This window comes from Zonotrichia albicollis, chromosome 3 (genome assembly GCF_047830755.1).
Source record: "Zonotrichia albicollis isolate bZonAlb1 chromosome 3, bZonAlb1.hap1, whole genome shotgun sequence".
NCBI classification, from domain to species: domain Eukaryota; kingdom Metazoa; phylum Chordata; class Aves; order Passeriformes; family Passerellidae; genus Zonotrichia; species Zonotrichia albicollis.
Window position 1 is genome coordinate 56442139 of NC_133821.1, and position 21985 is coordinate 56464123.

The 21985-nt window shown below is 36.1% G+C and overlaps 1 protein-coding gene across 16 annotated transcripts in view; it reads left to right on the forward strand.

The window, feature by feature from the left end:
* RYR2 (ryanodine receptor 2) overlaps positions 1–21985 on the forward strand; it is a 384087-nt gene that overhangs the window by 195890 nt on the left and 166212 nt on the right. For all 16 annotated transcript variants that reach the window (XM_074537533.1, XM_074537522.1, XM_074537518.1 and 13 more), the window contains 9 exons: positions 1095–1278; positions 1962–2097; positions 4915–5010; positions 11048–11166; positions 11555–11688; positions 15214–15455; positions 18864–19056; positions 20861–21077; positions 21301–21405. In XM_074537533.1, the coding sequence (XP_074393634.1) occupies positions 1095–1278; positions 1962–2097; positions 4915–5010; positions 11048–11166; positions 11555–11688; positions 15214–15455; positions 18864–19056; positions 20861–21077; positions 21301–21405 (1426 nt within the window). The remainder of the gene's footprint in view (positions 1–1094; positions 1279–1961; positions 2098–4914; positions 5011–11047; positions 11167–11554; positions 11689–15213; positions 15456–18863; positions 19057–20860; positions 21078–21300; positions 21406–21985) is intronic.

Sequence of the window (21985 nt, forward strand, 5' to 3'; positions counted from 1 at the left end):
ATCAATTTGTTGAAAAGCGTATAACAAGGTACTTAAAAAAACCAGGACAAAATCACCCATCAGGAGAGTTGTGTACAGTGTGACATTTGAAATACAAAGGAAATGTAAGCTGTAGGTCACTTTGTAAATAATACACTTCCATAGAAGCTTCTAAGAATGCTATAAAAGATAAAGACAGAGAAAGGCAATTTAATGATAAGGTTTCACAAATCAAAGTATTGCTAAATTACAGTGGAGAGTTTTGTGGAGTGCACAGGGAGTCCAAGGCAGTGTTTAGCAGTTTAGTTTTGGCAGGATGTTACCTCAAGAAGAAAAAGCTCAATTGAAGAGGATGAAAATTATTCTTTTATATGTATGCTCCAGTTCTTCCTAAGAAGGTCAGTAGAAAAATTGTGCTTTGGATAACATGCTCACGATAAAAATTAGGTTTTAAAGGTAACTTTTGTAGGTATCCTTTTGCAACTTTGCATTATTTGCAAAGGGATTCAGCTGAGCAAGGGGCAGGTGTAACCTGGAGGAGAATAGTCAGCCCTTTACTTGTATGATAGAATGTTGATAGACTTCAGCAAGGCCAAGCTTGAACTGGATATTGGGGAAACAAAAAGGCTAATGAAGTGCTGAGACAGAGTGTACAGAAGTGCTGCATCTTTCCACACTGTAAAGGCCTTAAGAACAGGTTAGAGATGTCTTTGAGAGCCTCCATGGGCAATCTTGACTCTCCACAGCACCAAAGGACTGATCTTTTTAACTTGCATCCATTCCAGTTTCATTATGTTTTTTACTGGTTTACTTCTCTTTATCTTCTGCTCTGCCTCTGAAACTGCTACATCTGTAGGTAGGATATGCAAATGAGTTGTTTGGATTTGAAAAACATATTACCAGAAATAACATTTTTCATGCTTTCACATTTTGTTTGGAAAGGAAGGACTAGGTTGTTAAATGGAGAATGGGTAGGTATGAAGAATTTTTGGCAAGTTGCTGAAAGAAAATCAGCTTTGGCATCTAAACAATATTTGCTTTTAAATAAATAAAGAGTTTGAATGATAAAAGTAAATTAATTTTCAATTCTCAGGAGAGTTTTGTTTTTCTTGCAGGGGCCTTGATTCTCTCAGCAAGAAAGTGAAGTCTTCCACCATTGATTTGCCAATTGAGTCAGTCAGTCTGAGCCTTCAGGACTTGATTGGCTACTTTCACCCCCCTGATGAACATTTGGAGCATGAAAACAAACAAAACAGGCTCCGAGCACTGAAGAATCGCCAGAACCTCTTCCAAGAAGAGGTACTTCTCTCAGTTTTACTCCTGATTTTTTACTACATTGTCTGCAAGTATATTTTCACAGTATCTGTGGTGTTGATGTCTAATATGGATTATGCTTGCAGTGGGGTTGTTTTATCCTCTAAGAGTCAAACTATTTGCTACATTTGTAATCTCTCTAGATCTGCTGGTTTTCCTGCTTTTTTGAAGAAATACATTTAGGGCCTTACTTCTTTATCCCTTTTTAATAAGATTAGATTGTGCCTTGAACTCTACCCATAATTTTCTCCTTATGTGTGAATCAATTCTCTCTGTTATAATCTCTTGATGTTGAAGGATGCTTTCATTTGCTAAGCATTCTTTAAGCATTTTGTTTAATATTATGTGTTATTTCTCTGGTAATAATAATAATTGCCTATACTTTGTCAGATGCCTAAATGTCCTACAGAATAAAATCTTGCCTGAAATTATGTTAGTTATACTCTTTATTTTTGCTTTAATTTGACTATCCTAAATGGGAGATGTTTATTACCTGCATCAAGAAAATTTTCTGTTGAGATTGCATGTTTGACTTCATGCACATGCTCTTGTGTTTTGCATATCTCTTCTTTCATGGTTTGTTTTCTTAGATTTTTGAAAATCTTTGGTGCTTGTATCTAAAACTACTTTTTTTTTCCCTCTGATGATATAAGCTTTTTTGAATTTAGGGTATGATCAACCTGGTTCTTGAATGTATTGATCGTTTGAATGTATACAGCAGTGCAGCTCACTTTGCAGATGTAGCTGGGAAGGAGGCTGGAGAAGCATGGAAATCTATTCTGAATTCTTTGTATGAATTACTAGGTAAGACATATTATGGATTATGTGGATATTTTTAGCTCAAAATAGTAAAGAATAAAGAATTAGATAACTGTTGTAGTACAGAAGATTTTTCACTGTGTAGAAACTTAGAATACAAATTAAGTTCGATTTTTGCATTTGTAGTTATTTGATGTATTAACAATCAATTAAAGAAGTTATGTCAAGAATTATAAACATTTTAAAGTATCCAAACTAGGTCCAGAGGGTGAGCATCTCCATGAAATCAAATGATGAATTTTTGGGCTGTAGGTGGTGGTAGATGATGGAGTCTAAAATTTTGGCATTTGGTTTTTCATATATGTAGGGTAGAGTTGAATTTTTTGTTACAGTTTAGTTAATCTTTTGTTACATTAAGCACAGTGCAGACTCGAGAGAGTAGTGTCTTGATTTCCAATTGGCAAGGCTAGAAAATTCCTTCTGGGGAGTCTGCCTGTTTTGTACAAAGCATTGCTTCCATGGACTTGTAGTCCATGGAAGGACAAAAGCTTTTGTTGACTTTCCAGTCTTTGTGCCCCTCCTGCACTCTGATGTTACTTCTCTAACAGCATTATCTTCTGGCAGCTAATGCTCAGGAAGCTTGGCTTTGATCTGGCTATGATGAATTTTTACATTGCTCTGTTCTGAATAGTGCTGGATCTGTACAGCAATTACACAGATGACAAATGGATATTGCTTGCTCAGTCTTGCTTCAGCAAACAGTACTTTGTTTTTTGAGTCTGTACATAAATAACAGTAAACTGTAATGCCAGAATTCATGTCTTTTGTCATGTCATTGACATTGTGTTGTTTTTCACTGTGATGAGAATGAAGGCATTTATAGATACTGAGACTGGATAGTATTACATATAAAGTCATATTATTTTAGAATGGTTTGGGTCATAAGAGAGCTCTAAAGATCAGCTAAGCCAGCCATCCTGATTGCCAAAAGATGCTTCCTTATATTCAGTCTAAGTCTACTGTCTTTCAATTTGAAATTGACATATGTCTACTACATCTGTCCATTCTCCATTACAAATACTCAAATTGACTGTGAACTTGTACTAGATCCTTTTGCATTACAAAAGAATGTGCAGGAGTATATGCAGTTATGTGATGTTAATGTCTGACTGACCACATAATGGTTTCTATTTCTTTAAAACTGAATGCTGGTCTTGTTTGGAGTAGTCGGCAATAAGAAAAGCAACTGTGGGATGTTGTTTTTTGTTTGCAGTTTAAAGTGCCTCATTTAATGCACAGCTTTAACCAATGAATACTAACCTTTCACAAACTTGTGCAGAGCAGCATTTATGAAACCATCTGTGTCTCATTGCTGTTAATGAAGTTAAATTTAGTGATGTGTTAAGCACTGAACTGTTACTGCCTTCATTTTATGTTCCTACCTGAAGCACAGTCAGATTGTGTGGCTTGCCTATAACCAATAAAAAAGTCACTGTCAGAAACAGGTGTTCCTTAGTTCTGGTCTGTGTGTTTTAACAAGATGTTCCCCTTCTTATGATTCCCAACTATTTTCAAATGGTCATAATTACTCAGAAGTTTAAGATTTCAGGGTGCATATTTTTTCTGTTATATAAGCAGCAATAAAAAGGATTTTGTTTGTTCGTTTTGCTATTAGGTTTTGATTTTCCTCATCAGAAAACTGGTGAGGAAACTGCCAGTTTACAGAACTGTCAGTGCTCCAACATTGCTCTTCATCTTTACAGATAGTTTAATGTCATATATATGTTGTAAGTCTCGAGGTTTAGCCTTTTATAAAAAAAGCAGCATAAAACCTAGTAAAATATATAACTATATGAATATATGACCTAGAGACTTATGTTCTACATCTCTAAGTTTAGCCTTTTATAAATAGAGCAGCATAAAAACGTAGTAAAATATACTACAGTGAATTTGTATAGATTTTAACATAGATTTTAAGAGGCCATTGCCTCTTTGCAGGACCAACAGTCTCTGCTGCTGGAAATAATTACAGAAACTTCAGGTTGAAATAATTTGTTGGTGGAACTGGGAAAAAAAATCTTAAGAAAACCAGTTTGTGCTGTTCCACACACCAAACAGAAATCTTTGTGCCTCAGTCCTTTCTTGGAGTAGGGTGGATGCTTCTCTTAGAGCCTGTGTGTGTGTGCACATACCTGCAGATGCAGGTGATGCAGGACAGGGTGAGCTCATGGGTGCCTGCAGTGTTCAGGGACATTTCAGTTCAGTTGTACCCACCAAGTCAGCGCACGATTCCGTGTACCTCAATCTTCAGCTTAAAGCATGAGGGAGTAACAGATTCAAAGCTGTTACTTCCTCCCTACAACCTTTTCAAAAGTACAGCATACAGTTCCTAGACATATATCTTGTTTTACTCTTTATTACTCCTGAACAAATGTATTGTAACAGTAGAAAATAATTTGCATTTGTCACCCATGTTGTTGGCTTCTCACGCTCTGCTTTTGCAATGTTTTCTGTCATTACAAGGATACTGTTTTAAAGAAACTTGTTTCTACAGTAGCAGCTGACTTCTGTGGTGTAAGTACGGGCTTCTTCGTGTAGGGCATTTTGTATGGATTATTGAGATGATTGTAGAACCAAAATAATTCAAATTCTCTAAAGGTCAACTTGATATCAAAGGTATTTCTTATGCTGAATTCTATCACTTACATTATTTAAATTTAAATCTAAATATCAGTAATTAGGGCTTAAGACTCTATCTTATTGGATCCTTTCTGACAAGAGAAGACAGGAATTATTTTCATTTAAATGCACTTATAACTTTGATTTAATTTCTCTCTCTCGCTCTGTCTCTTTTCCCAATAGCGGCTCTGATTCGAGGAAATCGTAAAAACTGTGCTCAATTTTCTGGATCTCTTGATTGGTTGATCAGCAGATTAGAAAGACTGGAAGCCTCTTCTGGTATGCTTTTTAGTATTTTAACTTCCTTATTTGACCAGTTCTAAATTCATTAAAGTTGGTGATGTAATTGTTCAGCCTAACTATAATGAAGTTCTTATGAGACCATAAATTATGTTAATAAAGTGAGATTTATATTTGTAACATTTATTTTACATACTGATTTCAATTGTACTTCTACTTTAAGTTCTGGCAGTCTTGCCATTTCCTTGACCAATTGAATGTAGTGTTACCTTTTAATTCAGACAAACAAAGCATTTGATAAAATAGCTGTTCAATAGTGTAAGTTAGTATTGAGTTTTTTCTAATTCTAGTATCTTCCCTTTTTTATAAGTCTGCTTGTTTTCCAAGATTTGCCTCAAACTAAATATTACAGAAATCATATGGAATGGATGTAATTTGTTCTGCCTAATACTGTTTACCTGTTTGTAATACATTTACATTTCCTTTTGAATCACCTCTTTTGCTCTTGAGGTATAAATTTCTATTTAAAGTTAACAAGAACTGGTTTTTTTCAGTAGCAGCTGAGTCTGTTTTGCTTTAAATATAGTACATTTTACAATTTGTTTGGAAGGTAGCCTCTTGAGACCCTTTCAAGACTTCTTTTTTGTAATAATGTAAGTTGAAAGGTCAGAAGATTTGTAGTCAAACCAGTGGGAAATATAGTTACAATAACAGTGTTACATACCTCACCAGTTACATATTTGTAACTTATTCCCATCATCTTCTTGATTTAGTGTCATGTGTTATTCCATGAACTGGAAGGAACATAAAGATTGAATAAAGAGTTGTCCTCAGGAAGTGAAATTGCATTCCCCATATGATTCTTTCCCTTCTGTCAGTCATGTGTCTGCAACAGATGGATGGTGTGCTCAGGAGTCTTTGAAATATTAAGGCCAGGAAGGAAGTATGTCCCCCAAAAATTCTTTGTTTTATATTAGAAAATGGTAAACAAAAAAAAAAGTCACAGGCATAGCACAGCCTTTTACCGTGGCATTATTAAATGAAAAATACCCTGCTATTGCTTAGTATTCCACATAGTTCCAGGAGTTGTCTCAGTGCAGGTCACCATTTGGCATGCATTAATAAATTTCTTACCCTGGTTGAATTCAATGCATCAGCAGCAGTGAGAACAGATGTGTCCTATAGTAAACGAGGTGTTTGTATTCCCCTCAGCTTTGTCGTTAAACATTCATGGGCATTTTGTTTATTTGCCATAAATCTGTTCCTGAGATGAACTCACCAACAACATGGGAAAATACTGTCAGATGTCAGTGGCAGGAGTGCTCTCCCTCTCAGAGCTGAGGGTGAACTGGCCCAGCATTCACTAGCTGATTGACAAGATCTGCGGTGGTTCATTGCTCTTGTAAAGAGCAGTTACACACTGATGCTTCTCCTCTTGCAGATTTTTCCCTTTGTCAACTCTTGGGGCAAGCAGAGAGTTTAAAAGTCAGTTATTCTCTGGGCTGAGTGTGGTATAGAGACTTTGAACCATTTGCCCATGTAAGCCCCTCCAGACAGCAATGTTTTATGGAAGTATTTTTGCAGAGTTTTCTTCCATGTTTTAAATGCAGATCTATGGCCTTAGGGCAGGGGACCTCTTTTACTGCAGGATTACTTCCTAGTCCTGGCATGCACCTGACCTGTTTCAGTCTGGTGTATTTATGTTCTGAATGCTTGAGCAGCGCAAAAGATGAGGCAACAGAACCTTGAGAGTCTTTGCCTGTGTCACTACTTTAGTTCTCAGCTAGTGACTCACACAGATGGCTGCTTATAGCATGGGTGTCTAGTTAGAGGTTTGCAGATCATCTTGTCATTGCAGCTGGTACACTAGGGTTGATGATCCTAACTAAACAGATGTCATAACTGAACATATATTGTGTTGGTTTACATTATTGTTTGGGGAACCTGCTCTGCAGATGATGTGATCTCCTTGCTCTATTGAGCATTTGAGTAACTGAATTTAAACTAAAACAGACATAGGAAAAATGTCAAATTCATATGTTAAATTATTTTTCCACTATGCTCCACCTTTTGTGTGACAGCATTAATTTAAGGAGAATGATCTCACAATTATGCATTTGCATGGGATTTGATTGCAACTTGTCTAATTTCAATGTATATCACAAGATCTTAATGGTGAAACTATTTCCTAAAAGGCCAACTTTTACATCTGAAACTCTCAGGGTATGGGCTTTCAGAAATAATGCAAAACTTCTTGCTCAGCTTTTGGAGGTTCAAGATGAAATTTCTTTTGACTGTTCTAAAAGTGCTGTGTTATGTGGTTTCTGTTATGTACATTTGTATTTTTAATTTCAAACCATAAAGATTTGAGAATTAAAAACTTGATAGTTTATGATAGTATAGTAAGGTATGAGATGCATTCTGTCAACTGCAGAGTATTCTGACACTAGTTGCTCTGGGTAGTGAACCTCCTGACACGCTACAAGAACTCTGAATGTAGTAATATTTGGAATACTCATTTGTTCTGAGTTTTCTGCTAGGAACTAGGCCACTTGTACTCCATCCCCATGTGTATTGGTAACATAATTTCCGTGTTGCCTCCAAAACTGATTTTATAATAAAGACTTTTTTCTGGTTTTGAGGGAGTCAGTTATAAAAGATGCAAATTAGGCTGTCCTTTTGTTATCTTGAGAGGAACAGTAGGTTTAGCTTTTAGTATGTAAATGTAATTTTCTGATTTTTTTTTTGTGGGATGCTTGCTTGCCAGATTTTAAGCTTTATTTGGCTTGATGGGCTGAGGGTATTCACTGTTGTAATTTGCAGTCATAGACCTTCAATAGGGAGAAATACTAGCTTATATTAAACCTTTAAACTAAGAATACTTGGATACGTATATTCACAAAAAATAATCTTTTTTCTAAGATAAAGTGTTTATGAGGAAGACCATAACCACGTTCTGTTAATCACATCAAAATGTTCACCTTCAACGTTAATAAAGTTGTCAGCTATGTCTCCTGAGTGTGTTTTCTTGAATGTATTGCAATAAAGATTTGATGCTACTGGCTATTATCTATAAAATTCCTGTTTTCACTTTTTTCTTGTCCTGGAACTAAAAGTGTTATGAAAACAGAGCAAAGCCATTAAATATATAAACAGCAACAGTGAATTGATTGTACAAATTAGATCAGAAATTGATTCATTTCCCAAGCTTCACTGAAGCAAAACAAGGAAAATTACTATCTGTTCAAGTAGAAATATGTCTGAGAGTAGACTGTATTAGAAGTGAGATATCACACAGCTGCAATGCAAATGCTTCAACTTTCTCTTCAATCCATAAATTAAGATTAGATTCATCTTTCACTTTGAAATATATTCCAGATGGGATTAACTAGCCTTACTATAATTTTATAGGCATTAAAACATGGGTAAAAAATAGAATACAGTAAGTTAATAATCTAATGTTGAGGAATACATTCAGTGCAGGAGGCTCTGTTTGCAGCATGCAGTTGAGCTGCTGGTTGAGCTCTGGGTGAGATGAGAAGCCTTGGACTGCTGACTCTTAGCATAGCAAAGGAACCTGTAGCCCAGGCAGCTGGCACTCACAGACACAGAAGGAGCCCAGGATCCCCAGATTTCTGCGTTCTTAGACTGTAAGAGTATAAAAGCCCAGGAGCCCACAGACTGTTCTGGGTTGAAAGGTGCCAAAAAGGATCACTGTGTCCAGCTCTTACATAAATGATCTGTACAGGGATTGAACCCAGAGACTTGGTATTAGCACCATGCTCTAACCAGCTGAGATAATCTCAGGTTCCAGTGTTAGGGATCTGTCCTTGGAAGCACCCAGCTGGAGTTAGCTTGTTAGTCATTGTACCACAATGAAATCATTTTAAGGATTGGGACATCTGAGATTCTGCTGTGAGAAACTTGGGGTTGAGCTGGCAAGGAAACTTGGTCTCACTGTGCTAGTGTGGGGTGTGTATCTCTAAAGGGGCTGTGGTGCGAGTGACTGCCAGAGCAGCTCCTGAATGGTTGGACAGGAAAGTTTCTCTAACACGATTATCCTCCAAGTAAAGGTTTTTGGAACCACATGAAACCAGGTTTTAAGGATTTTTTCTAAGTGTGTTTTATTCTAGTATCCTGTAGTGTGACATTAGAGGAGTCCTGAATATACATGCTTCCTTTCATCTCTTAGTCATTAAGAAAAATTTCACTCTCTTTACTATGAACTTTGCATATCATACTGTTTAATTATATTAGATTCAAATGCTTACTGCTTTACTGCCTTGAGTAACTCCAATGAAATTGGAACAAGTCTGATTGTCTTTAATATAGATAATCTAAAAGTGAATCAGTCTGAACAGACATCATACACTTACATGCAATTTTTTTTCTGAAACAGAGGGAACAAAGCATATTTGGTAATTAGCATTCAGATGCTATAGTAATTCAAGAAGATGCTTGGGCAGCTGGACCTAATTGATAACACACATTTATTATTGAATGTTTACATCTTCAAAGGATTTTTAGTTCTGTTAATGAAAATGTTAAGACTACAAAATGAATCCTGTGTAATATTTTAAGAGAAAAGGTTATGACTCTACCTGCAGAAAATTCCAAGGATATGGTAGCCACACTTATAGGGTGTCATTTAATACTGAATTACTATTTATATTGATAAAATATATTTCAGTGCTAGGATGAGTGGTGGCAAATGTCCAGTTACCATGTTTTGAATGGCAATTTTGAATGGTGATTTTTGTGAATTCCCAGATCACTGTGACACACAAAATTGTTGATCTTGTTCTAGATTACCCCTCTAGATTAAGCATCCTTTTGTAACACTTTTCTCACCTCCCTAGGTTTACCATGATCAGTGACCCCTGACCTCATTTAGTTTGTAGGCTGAGTGGACTGTGCTACTGCTATGTTGCTACAGAGCATCTGCTCTTTTAGCTGGCTCTCATGACTTTTAGGTTTTTACCCTTTTTAATAATATTGTTACTGACAGTATTCATAGAATCATAGAATGGTGGAGTAATGGAAGTGCACATCTGTTGCAACACAGATTATACCACTGCCAAAATCAAGTTTCGTATGTCATTTTATTTATTGTTAAGGCTTCTTGTGCTGAAACCTTCAGGGCTATGGAATCACTTTGGGAGCTCACCCCTAGCTCATTACGCACATATGTGTTCTCTTTGTATGTGCATTATTTTGTCTACAAATATATTAATCAACACACTTTGTTTGAAACCTGTTAACTGGATGAATCAAATGATCACTTATCTGTTGTCTTTCACCTTTTCTACATTTCAGTCCTTGATTAATCCCTACTGTTTATTAGCAATGACAGCCCATGTCCCTCAGACCTCTGGAAAACCCAGTAAATAGTATGGGGATAAATGGTGATGGTAGTGTAGGTTATCTGTAGCAGCTGATGTTCTCTTCTTCACAAGGATCAAAGAAGGGCCAGAGTACTCTCACTGAGAACCATCAGACAAAACCACTATTTTTCCCACATGAAGGGGAGTTTGCAGTGCTACAATTTCCTTGAATGGAAAGAGGGCATGGCAAAGAGCACAAGAGTCATGCTATGGATTTTGGTTTGCAAGGATTAACTGAGTGTTTGGAGATGTGGCTTGAATGAAGGGCTGAAGACAGAATGAGGAGAGCGGTACATTGCTAATAGGGATTGCATATCTCTAGATTGAAGGCTGCTTCTCAGCTTTCCTTCAGCTCCTTTGTTTTCTCTCATTGTGGCCACAACTGTAGCCACAGATAACGATGAACTACATGTACAATATTTCCCTTCCCCAAAGGCAGAAGATCCCAAAGCAGGTGTTGATTTGGTCCAGTACACATGGGAGTTTGTTTTATTTACCCATTGCAGAGAAACATTTTAAGGCTAATGAGTCTTCATGGCAGTGACTGCTGCTTTATTGGTTTTTTTTGCCATATACAATGATTTTTGGAACTATTTCATGTTCATGAGCAACAGATTAACAGATTGCTAACTGTTATGTATAGTTATGACATTATATGCACATCGATGAAATAATTCTATTTTCCCCCCCAGGAATTCTAGAGGTTTTACACTGTGTGTTGGTAGAAAGCCCAGAAGCTCTCAACATTATTAAGGAAGGACACATTAAATCAATCATCTGTCTTTTGGACAAGCATGGAAGAAACCATAAGGTAGGTAAAGACTAAACAAGTATATTTAGATGAACAAAGCAAGCTCATTCTTCTGTGTGGAAGTTAATTTCAAATACTTTAATGCTGTTTTGCTAATGAGAAATAAAACTTATCCTAAAATGTATAGAAGCAGTTTGAAGAAGCAAAGAGAAATATTACCGTATTTTTGGCAAAAAACATTGATACATAACAATTTGTGAGGGAAGTGGGAAGAATGTTTTAATGTTAGGAGAATTTCAGAATTGTTTTACAATAAAACCACTGCGTTGGATAAATTACATACCATTACATGTCTTCCAGTAACAAGGTATAGAGCATTACATTGCCTGAAGTAATTAACCATGACAAGGAAAAAGTATTTAAGATTAAAAGAATCTCTTTTTTTCAGGTTTTGGATGTTTTGTGTTCCCTGTGTGTTTGTCATGGAGTAGCTGTGCGGTCTAATCAACATCTAATCTGTGATAATCTCCTGCCAGGAAGAGATCTGCTCTTACAGACACGCCTTGTCAACCATGTGAGCAGGTACAAAGAAAAAGAAAAAAAACCTCTATCTATGAACAAAGAAAAAAAACCCAACTTGTGCTTAAAAGAAATAGTCACTACAGAAAATCTCTTTTACTTCCAAAACTTTTGTTATGATTTGTTATTCTTACTAGGACTTTAAATTCCCTTTGCTGTAGTGATTAAATTTGAAACATAGCTCGGTGAGAGCTGAGTCACAAACTATAGCTACCCTAAACTATTTTAACTCTGCAAAGCTGTAGTCTCTTCTAAAGATTATGGTCTAGATCTAGCTGTGCATTCGAAGTATTGTCAACTAATGTCCTGTGATTCCCTTAGTATTTATGATTTTCTGAGGTCAAAATTATGATCTTTGGTCAAAGATAGGAATTTAGTGCCAAACACCTTCATCACTGCCTAGAATATTTAGAGTGCCTTCACCCTTCCTTTCACTTTTGGAAGCTACCTTCAAGCAGACATTAATAACAAGATGAAGCTAGTAACATCTTAAATTGGTAAAGTATAATTTACAAGTATTATTAAGTAAATAATAAATACTCTTTTTTGAGAGTTTTAATTGATGCTGAGGCTAAAGAATGTGGCCTTGTGAGAAGATCTGTGGGATTTTGTGTCTCAAACCTGTTTATTTTTAAAAGTCTCAATCATTGATTGAGAATGAAAATGGAAATACAGAAATAGTGCTTATAATTCAGAGTGCATAAGATTTACTAGAGGCTGAATACCATAAACAACCTACCCTGTATATTATAAGGAGGCTTCTTAAAGCTAAAGGATCTGGGAACTGATTGTCTTTCTTTATTTGGCATTCATGGGGCCACACCTGGAACACTGTGTTCAGTTTTGGTCCCCTCACTAACAAGGAGGACTGTGAGGTGCTGGAGCATTTACAGTGCCCAGCAATGGCGGTGGGGAAGGATCTGGAGCACAGATCTGGATCTGAGGAAACTGGATTTTTTACTCTGGAAAAGAGTAGGCTCAGGACAGAGCTTATCACTTACTACAACTCCCTGAATGGACGCTGCGGCCAGCTGGTGGTCAGCCTCTTCTCCCAGTGAGTGACAGGACCAGAGGACATAGCTCCAAGCTGCACCAGGAGAGGATTGGACATCAGGAAGAAGTTTTTCATGGAAGGGGGGGTTAAACATTGGAACAGGCTGCCCAGGAAGTGGTGGATAGTGATCAAGAAATCACATGACTTATGGCACTTAGTGCTGCGGTTTAGTTGTCATTAAGATAGTTGATCAAAAGGTGGACTTGATGATCATGGAGGTCTTTTCCAGCCTTGGTGATTCTGCAGTTAGTGTTTGAGCTTCTGGGATGACTTTGGATCTTTTACAAGGAACGCAGACTTCTCCAGAAAAGGTGATAGAAAAGCAAATTAGTTGTTCCATAGTTTTGCTTTGCATCAGAAATGTGTGAATGAGAAGACTCTTATTCTTGCAGTATTAAAAAAAATTTCTTCAAAAGTCAATAAGAACAAGGAATCATTGAAGAAATTTAGTCTTAGACAAAGACATGTTTGCCTTGACCCAAAAATATTTGCAAAAGGACTTTCTAGAGTATTACTAGAACTTTCTAAGATATTGCTTTTTAACATACTTTTTCATGGAAAATCCTATTCACAAGCCTCTTTTGAGCAAGAGGAATTTGGCTGATAAGGTTGATTAAATTGTGAAGTCTGGGCAAAAGCATAATAAGGTGCTACTCTGTTCAGGCTGAAAAGAGTAATAATTTTCAAATAAAAATAATTTTCTGTAAGATAGATTTCTCAAACACATTTTGGTTTTAAGTACATTAAATTTTTGTCTTGGAACAATGTGAATAGTATCTATACTTAAACATTTGGCAAAAGACAACCCGTTTGCTTCTAGAAGGACAGTGTATTGGTCTTACCTGGTAAAACTTGTTATTTTATAAGCAACCAGATCAGTAGAGTCTGCTTTTACACTGACTTGTATTTAGCCACCCATACCAGCCTTTCTTCCTCCCCCTGCATTCCCTCTACCAGAAAGCACACTGAGACTAGCTTAGAGCTATAGTTTTTTGATTAATCAGCATGAATGGAGAAAGAAAATATTTATACAAGTAATAACCCAATCTAGTGGAGGAATGTGAAGACCACATACACTCTGTCTAGAAGTTAAATAGATTTTTTGCAATATGGGTAACCAGCCATTGAAGAAATATAACTAGTATTGATTTTGGGTGCTTCTGTGCTCTATGATTTTAATTCAAGATTGAATGTCTTTCTTAGTACAAAGCTGACACAGAAATGACTGCCTGAAGAGAGATTTTTTTGGTATGCGAGTCTATATTCAATATTATCCCCAAAATCAGATTAGAAAAGCATAGGTTTCTTTCATTTTTTTTTCTCCCTCATGACCTTATGATATGACTCTACATATTGCTCTTCAGCTAGATATTGAATAAGTACAGTAGTAGCTTGCCTTTTTAAAGTAGTCTTGTGAAGTACTGTTAAACCAGCAGCAGTAAGGGCGTAAAATTGATATTAAGGATTTCTACAACCACTGCAAATTACTGAGTTATACAGGACTTGGAACAAAGAAGGAAGAGGTACAAGAGAATTTTGAAATAGAATGACTCTTCACTTTTATATCTTTTAAAATGTTACTCTCTTGAATGGATAAGTGTTACAGAATGCAGTTTGCTATGTAAAATTCAACCTGCAATGTGTACTTACTACACTTACATTGGTAACTGGTGAATAGCTGTGTTTTGTTTTTTTTTTTGCAGGATTTAACATCTAGTTGTTCAAACACTAAACCAATTACTATTGGCATCTGAGTGAGAATACAGTTACTGAAGCACACATTTTTTTAACTTAAAATGTATGGACCATTTTTCACCAGACTAAATGAATAAATAAATAACTAAATATACTGCCTCCTGGGAGCTAATGTCTCAGATGTTGCCTAGAGGGTGCCTCAGCTTGTTCAGAGCACAGATTGCTATCCATTGTTACTCTTCTCAAGGGGGCATAAATGGCACAGCAAGCTGAAACCTGGGTAGAATCAAGAAGGACTATAAAGATTTGGGAGTGCAAGTGAAAAGTATTGGAGTTGAAGCTACCTGTTTTTTTCATTTTTCCAGTTAGAGGAACAGGTGCAACCAGGAGTCACATGGAAAAGCCAAAGGGTAATGAGTACAGGTGTCTCCTGGGGAAATTCTGATTGGAGAAAAGAGTAACGTTTTTCAGAATGAGAAGAAACATTCATTGGAATAATCTTGCTGGGAAAATGGTCGATTACCCAACATTGGACATGTATAAGATTTAGCAGGGCAGTATGCCAGGCCATCTTGTCCTGACTGTGTTTTTATCAAGAGAGGTTGCACCAGATGCTCCTTGCAGTCTTTTCCAACCTGTGTTTCCATGAAGTAAAATTACTGCTGTTGTTCCAGTCACACAAAACTAGCTTGAAATTTCAGTCAATGAAAAGTACACAGCAGTTTCATCTTGTCCATGAGATAAGATTTTAATAACTACTTTTATTCTTTCTGTTTAAGCATGCGACCCAACATCTTCTTGGGGATTAGTGAAGGCTCAGCCCAGTACAGAAAATGGTACTATGAACTTATGGTGGACCATCTAGAGCCCTTTGTGACTGCAGAATCAACTCACCTGCGAGTGGGCTGGGCTTCCACAGAAGGCTACTCACCCTACCCAGGGGGAGGAGCGGAATGGGGAGGAAATGGTGTTGGTGATGACTTATATTCCTATGGCTTTGATGGTCTACATCTGTGGTCAGGTATTCTCTTGGGTATTTTGTGGTTGTTGATGACTTTTTTTTAGACATTATAATTGTATTTGCAATCCCAGTGAATTTGGTTTCAACAGCAGCAAAGTGAATAATTTACTTCAGCTGGCACTTGAAACATACAGAAACAGTACCCTATATCAGAATATGATTTAAACTGACAATGTCCATTGAAAAAAATTGGTTTGTATGAAGTAATGCAGGTAGACTAATAATTTACATTTCAGCCTGGGATTTTGGGGTGGGGGGGCATGGATAGGGGGACTCTGTGTTCATGGTAACTATGAAAATCTTATTTAAATCTTCAAAGCTGCAAAAATTGAAGTACAACAAACAGTCATCTGGATTTGTAATTCCTCTATGGTAGTCTAAGAACAGTCTGAGAGGTTTAAGTAACAGGACTCCTCATTTTAGATTTTTGGTTTGTTTTTTTATTTAAGCCAGATTTTTGTATGAGTCTTTAGAAGTTCAGAGATACTTTAGAGGTGAAGAAAATTTTTTAAATATGTTTTTTACCATACATTTAAAACAAGATATTTTTTGTAGTGATGTTTTATTTGCATGCATTAGGACTGATTACTGCAAAACTTGCAGAATCACATTCCTAGCTTGCATATGATGTATTTGCTCAGGTATTCATCTTTAAAATGTTCTTGGCTTACTTTGGATCTAATTGTTAATAATAATTTATGCATGAAGATTCTAGTACTAGAGAAAGCCAAACTCAGTATCTAAAGCATTTTTATTTACTCTTGATTCCACAAATACCTTATTCTCTCTTCAGACGAGGTTAGCTTAGCAAAATCAGAATAATGGTAGCTTGTTCTCTTTTTTCTTAATCTTTTTCCCAAGTTTTGACTTTTGTGAAAAGATTCCCAGATATAATTTAGCATGGGTATTCCTACAGTTGGACAGTCCTGAACTTTCTGAAAGGAGATTTTACTATGATTTCACCTTGCTGAGATTTTTTTTTTCTTTTAATTTTTGAGAGATTATTGGGTAGTAGTGAACTAGAGAACAGCCTGGAAACTGGGAAAGGCTCTTTGGATTGGCAGTTCTTTCCACTATAAAGTTATGAGCATGTTTTCTAAAGCACCTTAGCAGACAAGAGAGATAATTTAGTGAGTCAGCTGCCTCATCCAAAGTTTTTGCAGTTTTGAGGCATTGAAGCTTGATACTTGGAAAATAATATAGTTTTACATTTCAAAAGAACTTTGCAATCAAAATAGCAATGGATTTTATTAATAAATAATAGCATATCAACTGGAGTGGCATCTTAGGCAAGAAGCTGCTACTTGGCCTCGCGTGTGTAGTGAGAATTACTTTGGAACAATGATGCATAATTAATGGTCTCATTACAAGTGTCGTGACTGAGTTTGACAGAAAAAGTATTATTACAGAAGAACCTGAAAATAATGAGCTAACCAAGATAGCTTTTGTACTTAAGGTCACTTTTAGGGAGGAAACAAAGGATTACTGAAAATCAAAATTATTTTTCTGCCCACTGCAAACTTTTCAGTGAGAAATGTAATAACACAAAAAATGAATGGTTGGTTGTGGTTCTCAAGTCCTGCCGAAAAAAAATAGGTTAGACCACAAATGTATCTGCAATTTTTTTCATCTGTTATGGATGTGGCTGGTAGGTTTGAAAAGATTTATGTCTTCTTTCTTTGCTGATAATATTGTGTAACACATACATACCTCTCAAACATGGAAGAACATTAAGCTGTTGCATATTGGAAATCATGGCCTTATTTGCTTCCACAATCCAGGCTGCATCTTGATAATCTCTGCAATGGCATTTAAGAATAACCTTCTTACCATGAAACATTTACTGTATTAATGAATAGCAACAATAATTTCTGCCCCCAAATTACTGTTCTGGATCAAGCCTGTATGAGAATCACAAACAATTTACATTTGGTTTTTCAGTCCTGAAATAACCTATTATGGAGAAGTGGAACTCACAGATCCTTAAAGCCTAGGGCCAGAAAAGGCATTTAGATAATTTGCTCTACTGTATATTCATCAATGACAAATACATATTTCTGTTAGCAGTCAGCATGCATTGATTTTCATAACCTATATTTGCCAAAAGTTTAGTGTCTAAATCTGGTCTCAAGTAGCATTCTTTAAGTGAATGAAATATCCACTCTTCATTGGTAGCTTTTTTTTGTGTTTTGTTATCCCTACTATTGATTGTTTCTTTCTGTGATTTATTTTGTAGTAACTCTCAGCTGTGATATTTTCATCTGGCAGTATCACAAAGTCATTTTTCATATATAGAGTTTTGAAAGTGTTGGTATTTTTTCTTTTTCCTCAGGGGTTAGGGAGATATGTGCATGAAAATTAGCTTGTAGAAAAATTAGTAAGATTTCATTATTTCTGCTTCTGATAAAACCACATGCCTTCAGCTTCTTCCTAGAAACGTAGTGCTAGTTAAGTCTTTCATGTTTACAAAAGTTGGATGCCCCAGTTAAAAAGTTAGTGCTCTGTTCTTAGTACACATCATGAAGTATCTCTTGCAGACAGTGCATAAGTTATTTTTGGAAAACATATGTAGACATGTTTTCAAACAGCTTCCATGTTTTTTCAAAAATTTTGTAGTGTAGATGACAGTAAATTTCAGACAAAAACATTTTTTATTTCTAAATTCTATAGCTTGTTTCTCTTGGGGAGCAGGTGTGTTTGTGTAAACTTGATGTAAGATAGAATAATCCTCTAGAATTCATAAAAACTGATTAAAATATACATATATTACTGAATATATATGCCTTCAAAGTGCAGCTGTCTTTATATATTGCTGAAAAATGCTGGTTTGCAGTTTAATGATGAAACTGAATAGTATATACTCTCATACAAGTTTGGAAGAGTACCATGATATGGCCATTAACAGGGATTACCTAATTTTCCATAAATAATTCAAAGTGAGATAGTCTTCTTTGCCTAAATAATGAAGCATTCTTTAGAAAAGTATGCTAGGTTTCATATTAGGTACTAATGGTTGCAATGTGAGGAATAAAATGTAGTTTTCTTGATTTTGACTGTTTATATGGATATCAATAATTATTCTCACATTAAATGTAATTGAGTATTATTATTTATTTATTTTATTATTTATTTTATTATTTATTTTGGTTCGCAAGGATTAACTGAGTGTTTGGAGATGTGGCTTGAATAAAGGTGTGAAGACAGAATGATGAGAGTTGTGTTGATATGACTGTATGCTGCTATTCACAATATTGCCAGCTTAAAACCAGGTCTTGGATGTCTTAGGTTAGATATTTGTGTATTAATGTGTTTATGCTCTAGAGTGATGTTTTTCTCTTTTTTAGCCTTCTGTGAAAACCAGTGTGGTTTTCATAAGTTTCACTAAATGTGTCTCTGTTACTTCCATAGGTTGTGTAGCACGATCAGTAAATTCTCCCAACCAACATCTATTAAGAACTGATGATGTTATTAGTTGCTGTTTGGACCTGAGTGCCCCCAGCATCTCTTTCCGAATAAATGGTCAGCCCGTTCAAGGAATGTTTGAAAACTTCAACATAGATGGCCTCTTCTTCCCAGTTGTCAGCTTCTCTGCAGGAATAAAGTTAGCATCCCATGGAGTTGTTTGTGGTTTTTGGTTTTTTTTTTGTTTGGTTGGTTTTTTTAAGTCTGTTTTTTTTTTTTTTTGTTTGTTTTTTTTTTTTTTCCTGTATAGATGAATATGCTGAATATTTCCCAGGCTGTCTGCTCTCATTTCTCTTTCTGACATGTTTTTTTTTTTTTTTTTTTGGGCCAAGTTCCAGTTCTTGAATAGTGAGAGCTACAAAGAAGTCCTGAAGACACAGTACATCTCTTGCTTTTTAGCACACCAGTGGATTCTGGTGGTTTGCAGCCATATATTAGAAACATCTTAATAATTTCTTTGCTGACACATTGCTGCACATTCACTCCAGGGCAGCATTTTGCATCAGCTTTTGATATTAAAAATATATTTTCCCTAATTCACCTGTTATGAGGTAGTAACTATTATTAAAGGAGGCATTATCTGCACTTACCTTAAGAAATAGTGGTCATGCACTTCCTCTTATGCAGCATGAGTTAAAACGAATTTAATCTGTATTCTGGTTGCTGTATTGGTTTTTTATAAAATTTCAAGTCAGACTTGAGGTGCTAAACATCTGCCTCCATGTATTGAGCAATTTGAAACTGAAATATTAAAAAAGGTTTTGTGATGTTCCAACTCCCCAACTAACGCTGGGGAGACCAACGTTATCAGGACTGGCAAAGGTGGAGGCTGAATGTTGATTTCTGTTGGAGGTGGAGCAATGTTCTCTGAGGGATCATTCAAAGGATACCACAGAAGCTAAAAGCTATCACTCAGAGCACACACGCATCCTTTGCTCCATATGCAGAATACACTCCTTTAGACTTTGCTTTTCATAGTACAGGAGGGAAAATGTAGTAAAATCATAGATCTGCATGCTACAAAATGCAAAACTATAAACCTGCATGCATTACTTCTGTTATCAGAGATATTATTGACAGATATTATTTGTTTGCTGCATGCAGTTTTTGAGTGTATACTGGTATAGTACAAAAAGTTATATAAGATACTCAGAAAAGACACACAATTCTTTTGGTTTAAGGCTAGTCTTTTGGGTGTTTTTTGATTCCTGCTGGATGGCAATGTTCTAGGAAGATTTTTCAGTGTTATGCCATGGCAATGCCCTGTTGGTATTATATCATTGCTGCACCATTATTACCTCATTGGTTGAATTTTTCAGTAATAAAGGGCCATGACATATTTACCATTTTTCATTAATAAAAGAGTAATTTCCCCTGAGTCTCTATTATTATGACAAAAGTTTTAGGGAAGGAAATTTAGGAGATTTTGTATTGTGTATAAGATTTAGTTGTATGAGAGAAAAGAAAGAACCACAGGGTTTTAGGTTCATTTCTCAAATGAGTTTGAATGGAGACCTCCTCAATGAAGAGAGTTCTGAAGTCCTTGATTGATTACTCTGGGTTTTAATCTCTGCCTTTGGAGACTCAAAAAGCTGCTGCTTACTTTAAAGGTGTGCTGAGTAAACTGATTATACTGTCTCCCAAAGATTATTGGTCTTGTCATTTAAAATGTCTTTAGTGAAGTAAAATTAACTAGAAAAAAGAATCATTTAGTTTTTCTGTTTTTCTCTGTTTTTTCAATCTCCTACATCATAAACCAGCAGCAGTTAGAGAAAATTGAACTGTAAACAATGAAAAGAAGCTGCAACATTGACATTCCTGCCCCCTCCCCTTTTTTTTTTTTCCCTTTTAAAAATAACATTTAATATTCTTTAGGCTTAGATACTGATTAGGCTTTCCACCAGAAGTGTCTTGGTTATCTAAAGTAATTCTGATGTTTACAGGGTTCGTTTCTTGCTTGGAGGTCGCCATGGAGAGTTCAAGTTCCTTCCTCCCCCTGGATATGCTCCATGCTTTGAAGCTGTCTTACCAAAAGAGAAGCTGAAAGTGGAGAACAGCCGAGAGTACAAGCAAGATCGTAGCTACACAAGAGACCTGTTGGGTCCCACTGTCTCTCTCTCACAAGCAGCTTTCACTCCAGTTCCTGTAGATACCAGCCAGGTATGGCAATGGAAAGATTGCATTCTCCTTTTTAAAGACACACATATCACATGCCTATTTTACTTCATTTTGTTGAATTTGCACCTTGTCCCAAACTTGTTTTTTTTCTTGGGATTTATTGAGATCTGGTTTGTATGAAGTTTGTCTGTTATGAAAGTTGGGATGGCATGTCAATCAACTTATTTGTAATAGCCTCTTCCTCTCTTATCTCTTCTCTATTTAGATTGTTTTGCCTCCTCACCTGGAAAGGATTAGAGAAAAATTAGCAGAGAACATCCATGAACTTTGGGTTATGAATAAGATTGAACTCGGTTGGCAGTATGGACCAGTATGTACCTTCCAACTTGATTTTCTGTTAATTGCATTGTATGATTTAGTACATTGGTTTCAATGTACTAATGGAACTGCATTTTTCATCATGGGCCCCATAATTAGTAAGGTTTTAAACACTATCCTACCAAAAGCATGTGGAAACCAATGGCACTTGGGCATTTGTGAACAAACATTCTGGTGTTAAAGATATTTGGTGTGACCATGTTTGCAGGGGTCTCAGGTTGAGGGAAGAGACGAGGATTTGACTCCATGTTTCAAAAGGCTTAATTTATTATTTTATGATATATATTACATTAAAACTATACTAAAAGAATAGAAGAAAGGATTTCATCAGAAGGCTACCTAAGAATAGAATACAAAGGAATGATAACAAAGGTTTGTGGCTTGGACTCTCTGTCCGAGCCAGCTGGGCTGTGATTGGCCATTAATTAGAAACAACCAACTTGGGCCAATCAAAGATCCACCTGTTGCATTCCACAGCAGCAGATAACCATTGTTTGCATTTTGTTCCTGAGGCCTCTCAGCTTCTCAGGAGGAAAAATCCTAAGGAAAGGATTTTTCATAAAAGATGTCTG